General features: G+C 37.5%; 1 protein-coding gene across 4 annotated transcripts in view; it reads right to left on the reverse strand.

Moving 5' to 3' along the window:
- SMARCA1 (SWI/SNF related, matrix associated, actin dependent regulator of chromatin, subfamily a, member 1) overlaps positions 1–14,945 on the reverse strand; it is a 109,568-nt gene that overhangs the window by 39,406 nt on the left and 55,217 nt on the right. For all 4 annotated transcript variants that reach the window (XM_053579927.1, XM_053579929.1, XM_053579926.1 and 1 more), the window contains 2 exons: positions 8,250–8,372; positions 6,051–6,183 (listed from right to left, as the gene is read on the reverse strand). In XM_053579927.1, coding sequence (XP_053435902.1) covers positions 6,051–6,183; positions 8,250–8,372 — 256 coding nt within the window. The remainder of the gene's footprint in view (positions 1–6,050; positions 6,184–8,249; positions 8,373–14,945) is intronic.

Here is a 14,945-nt window from a genome sequence, read left to right on the forward strand (position 1 = left end):
TCTGGTCCCAGGCTTTTCTTTTTAGGGAGGTTTTGTATGGTTGATGATATTTCAGAACTTGATATGAGCCTGTTCAACATTTCCACTTGATTCTGGCTAAGTCTTGGAAGGTGATGTGCTTCCAAGCATTGGTCAATTTCCTTCAGATTTTCATATTTCTGAGAATAAAGTTTCTTGTAATATTCATTAAGGATTTCTTGAATTTCTGAGGAGTCTGTTGTTATTTTGTCTTTGTCGTTTCTGATTGATGAGATTAGAGATTTTACTTTTTTTCCTGGTTAGGTTAGCCAAGGTTTATCTATTTTATTGACCTTTTCAAAAAACCAACTTTTTGATTTATTGATCTGTTGTATAATTCTTTTGCTTTCAAGTTCATTTAATTCTGCTCTAATTTTGGTTATTGCTTTTCTTCTACTGGGTTTGGGGTTGGAATGTTCTTCCTTTTCCAGTTGCTTGAGATGTCCCATTAAGTTGTTAACTTCCTCTCTTTCCGTTCTCTTGAGGAAGGCTTGCAGTGCAATAAATTTCCCTCTTAAGACTGCCTTTGTGGTATTCCAGAAAGTTCTGATAATTCATGTCTTCATTGTCGTTTTGTTCCAAAAATTTGGCAATTTCCTTCTTAATCTCATCTCTGACCCAGCTATCATTCAGCATAAGGTTATTTAACTTCCATGTTTTTGTATGAGCATGCAGATTCCTGTTGTTACTGAGCTCAACTTTTATTCCATGGTGGTCCAAGAAGATGCAAGCAATAATTTCTATTCCTTTAAATTTATTGAGGTTAGACTTGTGACCTAAGATCTGACTGATTTTGGAGTATGTTCCGTGGGCTGATGAGAAGTATGTGTATTCAGTTTTGTTGGGATGAAATGTTCTATAGATGTCTGCTAAATCCAAATGTTGGATGGTTAGGTTTAAATCTAAACTTTCTTTGCTCAGCTTCTCATTGGAGGATCGATCCAACACTGCCAAAGGAGTATTGAAATCTCCAACTATTATGGAGGTGGAGGAAATCAAGTTGCTCATGTCTGTTAGAGTTTCTCTTATAAACTGAGGTGCATTCTGGTTGGGTGCATAGATATTAATAATAGAAATCTCATCATATTGAGTATTACCCTTAACAAATATGAAGTGACCATTCTTATCCTTCCTTACTTTTGTTAGTTTAAAGCCTATTGTATCTGCAAATAAAATTGCAACACCTGCTTTTTTCTGATTACTGTTTGCCTGAAATATGGATGATCATCCTTTCACCCTCAGTCTATATTTGTCTTTTAAGGTAAGATGTGACTCTTGTATGCAGCAAACATCTGGCCTGAGTTTTTGTATCCAGTCAGCTAACCTGTGCCTCTTTAGAGGACAGTTTAAGCCATTCACATTAATGGAGAATATTGATAAGTCTGGTAAAATTTGGGGTATCGAGTTTTTCGAAAGTCCAGTGGACATTTTTAATCCTTTCGCCACTGTGCAAGTGGAGTTTGATCAAAAGTTTCTGAGTGAGTTTACTTTTGTGGTAGAGGATTAGGCTGGTCATTATAGAGGATAGGTCTGAGAATATCCTAAAAAGATGGTTTGGTTATGGCAAATTTCTTCAACATATGAATGTCATTAAACTATTTAATTTCTCCATCATAAATGAAACTCAGTTTAGCTGGATACAGGATCCGAGGTTGAAAGTTATTTTGCTTTAGGAGATTAAAAGTCGATGACCACCCTCTTCTGGCTTGAAAAGTTTCAGCAGAGAGATCTGCAGTCATTCTAATATTCTTCCCTTTGTAGGTAATGGATTTCTTACGTCTGGCTGTTTTCAGAATTTTCTCTTTCATATTAACTTTAGTGAAGTTAATTATGATATGCCTGGGGGATGTCTTATTTGGATTGAGTCATGCTGGGGTTCTGAAACTGACTGCTATCTGAATTTCAGAATCTCTAGGCATGTCTGGAAAATTCTCTTTCATAATTTCATGGAGAAGGGCCTCTGTGCCTAGTGAGGCCACTTCATCACTTTCAGGGATTCCAATGAGGTGGATATTAGCTTTCTTCGAATTATCCTAGAGCTCTCTGAGAGAATGATCCATTTTTGCTCTCCATTTCTCTTCCTCTTTGAGAATTTGGGAGTGTTCAAAGGCTTTGTCTTCAATGTCAGAAATCCTTTCTTCTGCTTGCTCCACTCTGTTACTGAGAGATTCTACTGTATTTTTCAGATCTTTGAGGGCTGCAAATTCTTGCCTCAGTGCATCAAAATCTTTGGTGGTTTTGTCTTTAAATTCGTTAAATTCTTGAGACAACTTTTGAATTTATCCTCGAATTTCTAGTTCCGAATTTTGAATTGCTGCTCGAATTTCTAATTCCAAATTTTCCTCCAATTTATTAATCTTGTTTACAATCCAAATTCTGAATTCGATTTGTGACATCTTGGCCAGCTGTTTATGAATGGGATCTTCAGTTACATCTGCCGTATCTTTTCTTGGGGGGGTTGATCTATTCTGGGTATTCATGTTACCAGAGTTTTTCCGTTGATTCTGCCCCATAATTGTTTTATACCGTTTGATTTTTTTCACTGGAGCTTTGTCGAGGAGCCATACAGTGCTATTGCCTGAGAAACTCAGGACCTTTTTGGTGTGGTGAGGCTAAGTGGTTCTGTCTTTTTTTCAGCTGGTCTCTGTCTGACCCTAGTGAAAAAGTTACTCTGGGTTGTAGTCTCAGCTGTGGAGAAATACCAGCAATTAAGTCACCCTGCCCCTTACAGGCAACAATTGGAAAAGGAAAATCAAACCTTCCTACAACCACACACCCAGGGCACCACCTGAATAGTCCTCAGGCGGTTGGCTCAGTTCAAAAGGCCCAAATCAATTGTCTCAGTTAGCACCTGTCTCAGGTGGGAGAGTTTAAAAGGTCTCTGGCAACTAGATCGCAGGGGTCTGGTGACTACTCTGATACGGCTTGCTCCAGTGCTCTGTGAAGTCAGGAGGACCCACCCAGCAAATAGATCAGTCTGGGAAGGTTGATGCCTCCTTCCCCACCTTGCACCTCTGTCACACCCAGTCACTGATAGTCCCGCAGGGCTTTGACCCAGTTGCCAGTAGTGAATAGATACTCCAGAGGTTTGCACCTGCCTGAATCACAAGGAAATCTATTTCTGCTCAGCCAGGCCACTGCGCTCTGCCTCTATCTAGCAGGGGGAGGTGAGGCCTGACAACCTCAGGTGCTTGATGGAGGCTGGGGGGTGTTCAATCAGTTCCAGCCCTGCCCCTGATTGATGTTACTGACAGAACAGGACAGAACAACTTTGAGGGAATTTGTTTCTGTCCCTGGTAAACTCCTCTGCAGAAGACAAGCTGTTTTGAGTTCCCAGAGCCTGAGCTTCAGGCCCTGTTTTCGCTCCTGCAGGTTTGTATTCGGTTACCTGTCAGTTCTAGCCTCCTGTCTTCCTTTGTCTATAGGCTGATGATCCCCTGAGGGCCAGGTGCGTCTTAGGCTCAGTGAAGTGGTCCTCTGGGTCAGCCCCACCCTGGGAACTTTCTGACTCTGCCCATGCGTTTCTAGTCCCCACCCTCCACCTAGGACAGTACCGCCTCAGGCAAACCCTTTACTCACAGGGCCTGCATTTCCATCCCAGATCTGTTCCATGGTGGTTGCTACGTGAGAAGTTACCCGGCCTCCTCTGGTTGCCAAGGGAGACATGGGGTGTGGCTTCAGAATATCCAGGAGTGAGCCCTATTGTTGCCAAAAAGGACTGCTGCTCTGCGCCTCTGGGCACCGCTGCTCCAGTGTGGTTCCCTCTCAGCCGACCATGCTCTCCTCACTCCCGTGCCCCAGAGTCAGCACTGACCAGCTGCAGTTTAGGCCCTGTCCACACCCCTCGAGAAATCACCCAAGAATCTGGGCTCCTGGTTGACAGCCTCCAGACCTCAGAGTGAGAGTGCAGGTAAGTGCTGGGAGCTCAGTTGCAGGTAGAGAATATATACAGTTTTATACAGTTTTATGCCTGGTAGGAGAACGCCGTGGCACCCTGTAGGGGAGGTAAGTCCAGTTTTTAGAGTGTCTCTCCCGTGGAGTGTAGTGGGACCTTTGAACTCTGCTCGTTTGTTTGTGGGGCACTCCAAGCTGTTCTCATGGGGGAGGGGACTCCCATCTGTTTGGTGATGGATTTTGTACCTTGTTTGTATCCTTGGGGTCGCAGCTCGCCTCAGCGGGGTTGATGTGCGTTCTTCAACCTTCTCTCTTGGTGCAGCTCAAATCCACCAGGTTACTTGCTAAATTTCTGTCCTTTAACTCTCCTTCTGGACAGGAGGCCTCGTGGAAAGCTGGCTTCGGTCAGCCATCTTGTGAAGAATCTGCTGTGACTCAAAGGGGTAGGGCGCCGGCCCCATATGCCAGAGGTGGCGGGTTCAAATGCAGCCCCAGCCATAAGAACCAGGAAGGCAAATGTAAAGTACACAGGGAGGAAGATGAACTGTGGCAAAGCCTTTGTCATATGATCGTGACCTCTTGGGCTCGCCGGGCGTGAGGGTGTGTGCGTGGCTCGCCCTCAGCGACCAGTCAGAGTTTTTCTGTGGGAAAGTGGAGAGGAGCTCACGGAGCTGCTCTGCCTCAGCTTCACTGTTTTATGATAAATCTTACACAGTATTGTCATATTTTCACTTCATCTTGTGGAGTATGGATTTTGAGGCAGCAAGAACCCCACAGCCCAGGAGGTACGTTCAAGGAACAACCCCCAACTGCTTATCCTTGTGCACAAGCTTGTTCCAAAGTCATTTTCAAAGGCAACATGGAAGTCTGCCCTGATACAACAAAAGGAGGTTGTGATGATAGAAATTTAGAAGGGGGGGCCAGGTGGGATGGAGGGGAGACACGAACTCCAGCCATAACCAATAGCCCAGAGGCATCAGGGTCTTCATCTGAAATAGAAGAGGAACACTCCTCATCATACTTTTGTTCCTCATTCTGCAATTCTTGTTGAGATTCAGGGGGAAGGGTTTTATTATACTTAGGTCTTTCTGCTCTGGAGAAACATCTATCGTCTGAAAAAGTGGACACATCTGTTCATGATTAGGATCTAAACAGTCCCTCACTAGTCCCCAAAGAGCAAAGGAACATTAGAAGGTCCGTTGGCTGTATAATAAGAACACAGTTTCTCCCTTACTCTGTTCCAGGTAGCAACATTAACAATGCCTTTCTCAGGGAACCAAGGACAAACTTCTTGAATAAAGTGAAGAAACTGCTCTAACTGGGTGACATGAATATGACAGCCACAGGTTTTCAACATAGACTTAAGCATTAGAGTAAAGAGTTCTCACTCCTTTTAGCCTGACTGTCCTATAATTTATTACTTCCAATGATGATTACCCCAAAAAACAAATACTTACAAACTGCGCAGTTCCTCTATTCTTCTCACAGGGGATCCCCTCACCTGCATGCACCTACTATCCCGTACTTTGGCCCCTGGTTGGATGCTACCTTTCGCGAGCCAATGCAAAGAATAAACATACCAAAGTGGGAATGGTGGGGGATGAAGAAATAAAACACACCAGAGACAAAGATCACAGAAGAGCTGAAGATGGGATCAGGAGATTTGCTACAGCTGATGACCGCAGCCAGCACCCAACCATATGAACAGCTTTATTTATATAGTACCTAAACTAGGTTGCTTGTACTAACAATGTTACAAATCAGCAAGGAAAGGGAGTAGGAACATTCTCATCTTACAAGGTTGAGGGGAAGTACTAGTACGTGGGGTAAAGATTAGCTTTAGGGAAAGAAGGCCCTGTGCTTTTTTGGCAACAGATAGGAAAGTATACAGAAGCTACTTGACTTCTGCAAGAGGGAGCAAGAAAGGACTATTGTTTTAGGAAGGGAGGAGAAGCAGTTGGGGGTTGTTCCTTGAATGCACCTTCCAGGCTGTGGAGGCCTTGCCGCCTCACAATCTGCACTCCATAACATCATACTCATAAAAGTTTAAAAGAGCTCTAAACAAAGGTATAATTAAATTGATACTAAAAACTGAACAAGATTAAAATAAAACATCATGTTTCAAATTATATACAAACCTGAATACTCCATGACCTCCTCAGGGGATTTGCCCTCCACCTCTCGAGCTATATTATCAATGTCATCTCTTCCATACTTCTCATTAGCTTTAATAAACTGGTTAAAATCTCTCTTAGTCCAGTTTGTGAACCCCTGTAAACAAAAAGTTAAGCATCATCGATAGAAGTTTAATTAATAAATCCATGTATTATCCTATTTATTTCTATACAATCATACATTAAAAAGTGTTTAAAAGATTTAAAATGTCCCTCCTTATAAAATTGCACATTTTTGTGTTGGTATCAAAAGTTGAGTGAGAGCTGTTTTAGAAACAGCTGCTTCTCTATAAGTACTTACAGTTGATTTATAGTTCTAAGATATTGTATAGTTTTTACTTACACATTTATAGATGCCTACCACATTAAAATAAAAATGCTAACATAAATGCTGGAGTCCTGATATTCCAGTAATTTAATTTTTTCACAGATCTATTCCCATGTAAATTAAAAGAGAGAAATGTGGATGTATTAAATCAAAAGAACACTGAGGAATAATCAAGAGACTACAAAAACTCATCTGTAGGTCATTATATCAATCTAAACTACTATAAATGAATAATTTATGTTCTAAATTATATTCATAAATAGAATTTCTATAAATGGAACATTACTGGTCCCACTGAATTTCGTTAATAAAATACAAAATTTTAGGTGATGTTTTAAATCTCCATGGCATTATTAGCATGTTTGTGAAATCATAAGACCAAGAATTTGTTTTCTACCTCTAATGCCCCAACCCATGTAAATGTGATACTCTATTGCAAAACTCCATCTCTAGCTTTTAGTTGATAAAGATTTCAGGTAACCCCATATTTTCTTCCTTTGAACAGCCATGATTTTTTAAAAAGATTATATAAGGCAGCAGAGAAAGATAAAAAATGAATTCAACTACTAGGAGGGGCAAAAAAATATTGATTATACTTCTCATTCCTAACAAAGCATTATTTCAGCTGAGACAGTATATTCACATAATACTGTACATCCACAATATATGGGGTAAGCCATATAGCATTCTAAGGCCATAACGTTGTTGTTGGGTTTGTGGAAAAAAATGTGAAAATAAAACATGAATATTTAGCTGTTTTATTTTATTCTGTGATAAGTCCTAATTTTCAGCTAACTGCAATTATATTTGCAAACTAAACTTTGTAACTTCTAGGCATTTGGCTAAAAAAATTATTAATGTAATTTGAAAAAATCCATACACAACAAAATCATATTACAACAAAGAAAAGACCTATATAATAAGTAACATAAATATAAAAACTCTCTTCCAACAATTAATGTGGATAATTACTACTGTACCTTGCACATTGTTCAAAAAATTGTTGAATAAATAAATCTTGCTGGCATCCTTCTATATTAAAGTGATGCCATACAGTACACATTTTTATTATTTTGCAAAGGTCTTTAAAGTTGAAACTTTTTTATATCTTCTACAATTTTTTTGAAGTATGATACTCATTAGACTAATTAAAGCAACAACAACTTCAAAGCATTTTGTTCAAATGGAAACCTTTCCAACTTAATAACTATTAGCTTTTAATTATACAATGATCATCTTAAAAAGTTTCAGAAATCTCTCATCACTATCAAAATTCTAAGGATAAAAGGAAATTATTCCATAAATAAAAGAGTAGTAGAGTATAACTTCAGGGGACAATTCATATCAATAAGCAAAAGAAATTTAAATGTTTGAGAATATGTTAATGATTATTGTCTCTCAGGATTCAAATGTGGATTCACCAACATTATAATTGGTAAATACATGTCATATTTCTAATAAGTGACATTTATATTTTACATATTATATATTTTCCAGTGCTTCCAAAAGAGGATAGTCTATAGGGCGGTGGCTATGGCTCAAAGGGGTAGGGCGCTGGCCCCATATGCCGGAGGTGGTGGGTTCAAACCCAGCCCCGGCCAAAAACTGCAAAAATAAAACAAAAATAAAATGTGGCTACATTAAAAAAAAAAAAGAAGAAGATAGTCTATAAAAGGGATTTTTAAAAATAGGGATTATGGGTCTAAATCTATGTTTGCAAAATAGTCTTGAGTCAAATCAGAACACTAGGCCCACACAATAAAATGTAAGTGCAATCTATATTTTCTTTTTTCTACTGGTTGACTAAAATTATTTCAGCCACTAAAGTATTTTACTTGTGTGAGAAGTTTTTCCTTTTCTTCAGTCTCTTCTACTGTAAGAGGTTCAGCTCCATCAATCTTTTTTTGCTCTTCTCTTTGTGCCAGAGCTGGATTGGGGATATCTGGATTCCTTGGGACCTATAAATCAAGAGGTGAGCTAAGAGTAAACTGAGGAGAAAAAATAATTATTAAGTCACATATATACATATTCAATCTTTACAATTATTTCCAAAGTACGTAATTAAAGTCATAACCAGAATGACACATGGTCCTCTTCACATTTCTGCTACCAAGATATTACTAAAATAAAAAACATTCTTATGCCACATGGTATTTCAGAGTTAAAACCCATTGATAATGAATGCCACATTATATTTCAGGTCTGAGTCTAGAGTGGAACAAAGTATATCCTTTTCATATAGTAATACATAGAATAAACAAAAAGGTTGGCAGTAAAAGAAAAAGAGCCCATATTCCCCAGCAATATTGAACAGGGTGGAGAAGTGGCAATGTACCTAAAGATTCTATCCAACACTCTGATCAATCCAATGTGCAAAAAGAAAGGAGTGCTTTCATTGCCTGTCAGGGTATATAAAGGAAGAGTATTTCTATATAAAATGGAAAGTTTGGGAGAAGTGACAAGATAATGAGAAAGAAAAACAAAGAGGAAATAGAGAATGTAAGAGGGAAGGAAGTAGTACTATACACAAAACTTCTGTGATGGGAACAACATTGCAGCAAAAAAAGGCTACAGTAGCAGTGACCAAAAGAAATTATGAATGGTGTTTTGAGTATAGGGATAAAAACATACTGACAACTGAGAAGAGAGCTCAAGTTCAAATGACTGAAAATAGTAGCTCAGTTCTCCAAGGAAGCAAGCAGTTACCTGTATCTCAAAATGCCCCCAAAGGGCATAAGTGTGTCACAATAAGCGTATACCAACGGTGTGGTTCAGTATTTCAGATAACATTCATTGTGTGGAGAAACAATCTAAGATTCTCAGCCCAATGCCTTATACTACCACCATGTACATCTGCTGTGCAGCACACTGATTTAAGAGGGCAGGTATGTAACACATGTAGTTTATTTTATATCATCCCATTGCACAGGAAAATAAAAGGGTTGGCAATGATTCTTCCACTGTTAAGAATGAACACATGTCACAAATGACTCATTCCTTATGGGTATCAGATACTTGTGGTTTTATTACAATGTATTTATAATGTAAAACATATTAGAACACGTTCTTCTTATTGTTATACACATTTCATAGAGTCTAGAACTACATCATTGTAACTTAAAATGTTTTTTAAACTACTGTGTCCAACAGTTCTTCAAATATCAACCCTAACTGGGCATTAAAAAGAAATTCTGAAAAACCAGGTTTATTTGTCATCAGGCAATCAAATTAGTATGTACTGACTAAGTGTCAATATGTACTGTATGCACTAAGTTCCTACCACTATGATTAGTACTGATTGGAATATAAAAGAAGTATAGTATTACACATGGCCCTTGCTCACAAGGAGCTCAAAAATAAGTTGTGGAATTCTGAGCTAGACTTTAAGATCTTTAAGATTTGGGGGACACAGAAGAGGAAAAGAATATTCTAGGCTAGGAAAAGTATGTGCAAAAGCATAAAGACAGAAACATGCAGGAAGGCACGTAGAGGGTTTATGCTGAGAAGGGATAAGAAACAAGGCCAGGTGAATGGCCTTGAAACTAGGTCATTAAATATGAAATGTCCAATTTTGAATCAAAAGTGTAACTTATTATATCTCAAACAAGAACCAGAACAATAATCTAAATATGTGCCTCAACTATTGATACAGTTTTGCCATCTTACTGGTAGCCTGTTCATGCCAGCAGGGAAAAAGCCTGGACACCTAGTGGCCATGAAATCATGAAAGGTGTTTTACACAGCTTGTTGAGAATAGAATATTTTTCCTCAAAAAAAGTTGTCCAAGCTGGGTGCGGTGGCTCACACCTGTAATCCTAGCACTCTAGGAGGCTGAGACAGGTGGATTGCCTGAGCTCAGGAGTTAAAGACCAGACTGAGCAAGAGTGAGATTTCATCTCTAAAAAATAGCCAGGTGTTGTGGCAGGTGCTTATAGTCCCAGCTAAAGAGTGAGATTTCATCTCTAAAAAATAGCCAGGTGTTGTGGCAGGTGCTTATAGTCCCAGCTACTTAGGAAGCTAAGGCAAGAGAATCACTTGAGCCCAAGAGTTTGAGGTTGTTGTGAGCTATGATGCTACAGCACTCTATTGAGGGCAACAAAGTGAGACTCTGTCTAAAAAAAAAAAAAAAAAGTGGTTCAAAACCTGAAAGAAGCAGTAGTCAGTTTGTACAAGGTCTGGTGAATATGGTGGATGACAGAGAGTTTACAAGTCCAGTTTCTGTAGTTTGAGCAGCATTGTTTGTGCAACAGCGTTTTCGTGCAAGAGGATCACCCTGTCTCTATTTACTAATCTCAGCAATCACCCTCATTACTTCATTCAACTGGTTGAAGAAGACATCTGCTGTAATCAACAGACCAGGTTTCATGAAGCTATAGTGGATAATAATACCAGCATTGGACCACCAAACTGATACCATTAGCATTCTGGCACTTCATCTTTATCTAACCATTGTGCAAAAAGCTTGTGATAATCAAAAAGAATCCATTTCTCGTCATAAGTAACAATACAGTATACAAATGATTCACCTTTATGTCATAACAACAAAGAAAGGCAAGCTCTGAGACAATTTCTCTTCTGGAGCTCATTTAATTCTTGTGAAACCCATCTACTTTCACCTCCCTTGCTTATTTGTTTCAAATGGTCCAATATTGTTGGAATAATAACATCAAACCTTGATGATAATTCATGTGTAGGTTGAGATGGATTCGCTTCCACTGCAGCTTTCAGCTCATCATTATTCATCTTGGTGTCAGGTCGCCCATGTGGCTCATTTTCAAGATTAAAATCACCAGAATGGAACATCGCAAACCATTGGCGTATGTGCATTCATTAGTCACATCTTTCCCAAACCCTTTGTTGATATTTTGAGCTGTCTGCACTGCATTGGTTCCAAGACAGAACTCATATTAAAAAAATAAAAGGATTTTTTTACTTATCCATGGTTTCACAAAAATTGCTCTAAAAATTTTTTTAAAGATAATCACAACCCAAAATGTGTGTTTGAAAGCCTGAGGATTTATCTTAACAATAAAAATAAAACAAGAAGTGTCAAAGTGAAATGTCAGAGCTATCACCTGTCAAACTTAGTACTTAAGTAAATTAGACATTTCATACTTAATAAGCTAATGCACAAAAGTCTGGTGCTGGATGGAGTGAAGTAGTAAAGCTACTAGAGGCAAGAGAACCTGCTAAACTGTTACAATTCATAAATGAGGTAAGATCCTAGGATGGCGGAAATGGAAATGGGAAAAAAAGCATAAATTAAAAATGAAATGTAGTCCAATGATAAGCATCATTAAAAATAACTTTTCAATAGCTAGATTCAATTTGAAAATTATAGGCATACCAATTTCATTTCTAAGTATTTACCGAAAGAAATTAAAACACATTTATACAAAGAGTTTTAGAAAGAAAGCTCACAGTATCTTTACTCATAATAGCCAAAAACCAGAAGACAGCTATCTACCAACAAAAGCATGGAAAAGCAAACTGCAGTCCATCCATATGATGGAATAATACTAAGGAATAAAAAGGAATGAACCACTGATAAATGGGACAATACAGCTGAACTTCTAAAACAACAGACCAAGTAACATAAGCCTTACACATACTGTATGATTCCATTGATGATAAATCCTAGAAAAAAATAACCTAATCTATGGAAGAAAATAGTATCAGAACCATGGCTGCCTCTGAAGTACATATGGTAACTGGGAAGAGGCACAGGCACGTTCTGGGGTGACAATAATGTTCTTTATCTTCATAGGGGTTTGGGTTATATAAGTATATGCATCTGTCAAAATATACTGAACAATAATATATTTAAGATTTATACATTTCACTCTATATAAATTTTACCTTTAAAAAGAATCATAAATAAATATTGGACTCTGACTAATGATATGTATGTTGAAGTGTTTCTGAGTAAAATGTAAATGTAAAACTTATGTCTACAACTTTGAAATGCATATGATAGAGGGCTGGAAAATGCAAAAATAGATAAAAAATAAACACAGTAAGATGCAAATTGTACAATATATATGTTATGTATATGTGTGTTCACTGTACAATTACTTCAATATTTTTATATGTTTAAAAGCTTTTCATGATACATTTTTTAAAATTAAAGACACAACTTAAAAAGTTCAATAGACCCTTTTAAATTTCTGGTATATAAAATTACTTTGGCTTCAAATTTTAATTTTAATTGAGAAAAACCTCTTTGATCTTGAGATATAGCTCCATCAAATATCTTCAAAATTTCCATGTTAACAATTTTAAAATAAAATAGTTTTTAAACATCTAATTTCTGACAGGAAATATATAATATACCCACACAAAATAAAATAAAATGGTTATCCCCATGTAGCTACCCTCAATACTAAAAATTTCCCCTTTGAACTTCTAATAAAAGCAAACTCAGAATATTTTATAATACCATTAGATTTTAGAATCTACTGCAATTTCTCCCACATCCACTGGTCATATTATTTAATAGCAAAACTTAAAAATAACTTCATTAGTTCTATTTTTAGTATTTTAATTCTAGAAATTACTCAAATACATAGCTGTTAAAATATTTAGAAATAAAAATGAATAAAATTTTCTCAATTCCTTTATTTCTTCATACAAAAATATCTCCTCGATATTCATCATTTTAAAAAGACATTTCATTTTTTACCTCATGAGGTTCTTATCAGCACTAAGCTTCTTGGAATGATTTCAAAGTGCTATATAAGAATTAAGTAGACAAATTATAGACCAATAAAGCTGAACAGATGCCTACAGGTATCTGAAGTACTCATATTTTGTGTCTTATTATGGTCCCCAGTGACATAATATATATAAAAAGTTATCTTTCAAAAGGAAAAATCTCAATTATTATTTGAATGTCTAGTTTGACCCTAAGAAATTTGTGACTAAGAGATGTGTTCTATGAAGTAGTAAAAACATTTTCTGGTCTTGTTTCTTAGAAGTTTAGCAAGCATATCACAGAAATATGGAATACTGAATTAAATGTGATAGCACACAAAATGAAGGCAGTAACCTGAAATCAGCTCACCGTATTTTAGTTCTACCACTGCAAAATAGGTGGCTTACAATGACACATTAGCAAAACTCACAAAGATTACAGAACTTCCTCCATTTGTCAAATGTTTGTATTTGTCCCTAAAGAATCTTTTATTGGGGATCAATGTCAGAATGTTGTACAGCTTTCTTCAGCTTCAAATATGGCAAAACTCCTTCACTCCAAGTCTTAGATTCTGTGGAACTTCGAGATACTCTGGATTTTTTAAGCTGTACTTAAAATTTCAACTATGTTATCCCCTTCCAATTTAAATATTTTAGTACACAAGTGATTAACTGCATTAAATAAGAACTCCTTTAAGTCAAAAGGGTAACGAAGCTTCTGAAAATGCCTAACTTGCAAGAAGATCAAAGTTTAGACAACAAGAAAAATGGGCACATAATACACTGCTGTCCACCAAGTGGTTAGGGCAAAACAAACACTTTTATCAAATAAAAAAAAAAAAAAACCTTTAACTAACAGATCTCATCAGCAATACTGTTGTGACTTGGTGCAGAATATGTGGAGAGGGAAAAAATAAAACCAAAAATAAAAAATGCAAATAAGCACACCATCAAGGAAAGCACCCTTTACCAACTGCTTCAAAACTAGTGAGTTCTTCAATAACTCCACCCAAAATCACTACAGAATAAGACTTTGGGGACTCAAAATGCATAATACATTATGATGAACCACAGTGTCCCCAGCTATGGATAACACCTATCTCTTTCTGGCTATCAATCATTTAACTTTTTTGAGGTTCTCCCTTTTTGAGAACCTGACTGTGTATACACAGTACCAAGTAACTCCACTCACTACAGCAGTTTTGCTTTGTTCATGTAAGGATAAACTAGTGTTCCATTCAGTTTGTGGCCCTGGTGAGTTTTCGGGAGGTATAGGGAAGAAAAAAAAAAAAAAAACAATGCTAGATAGCCCTTGAAAAGACACATCTAACAGTTACATATCACATTATCCTTGAAAGGAAGCTTTTTCAGATGATTAACATGCCATGCTGATCTGTCTATACTCTAAACTCAAGCATGTAACTCACCCAATTATAGAACCCACCTTAAGCTCAGGTCCATAGTTCCTGGTAAAGAATGGAAGAAACAAGGTTCAGAAAGAACCAATATCCAGAATGTATTCTTATTTGTCTTGTAAATCCTCAGCTAAGTACGCATAAGGAGGATCAAGGCCCGTCTTAAGACAATAAGAGGCAATCCTGGATGGGGCTGAAGAGAGCACAAGGCTACAAGGAGGTGATTGGTTCTCCTTCCACCACCACCACCACCGCAGTCCAAGTTGCCACCATCTTCCCTCATTTTGATACTTCGACAGCCTCCTGGCTGCTTTCCCTGGATAAACTCGCCATTCTCTGCATTGCCACCACAGTGATCTTTTAAAAATATAAATCTGATCATACTTTACCGCTTATCAAGGTGTATGACCTTGACCAAATTAC

The sequence above is a fragment of the Nycticebus coucang genome, chromosome X, assembly GCF_027406575.1.
Source record: "Nycticebus coucang isolate mNycCou1 chromosome X, mNycCou1.pri, whole genome shotgun sequence".
NCBI lineage: Eukaryota > Metazoa > Chordata > Mammalia > Primates > Lorisidae > Nycticebus > Nycticebus coucang.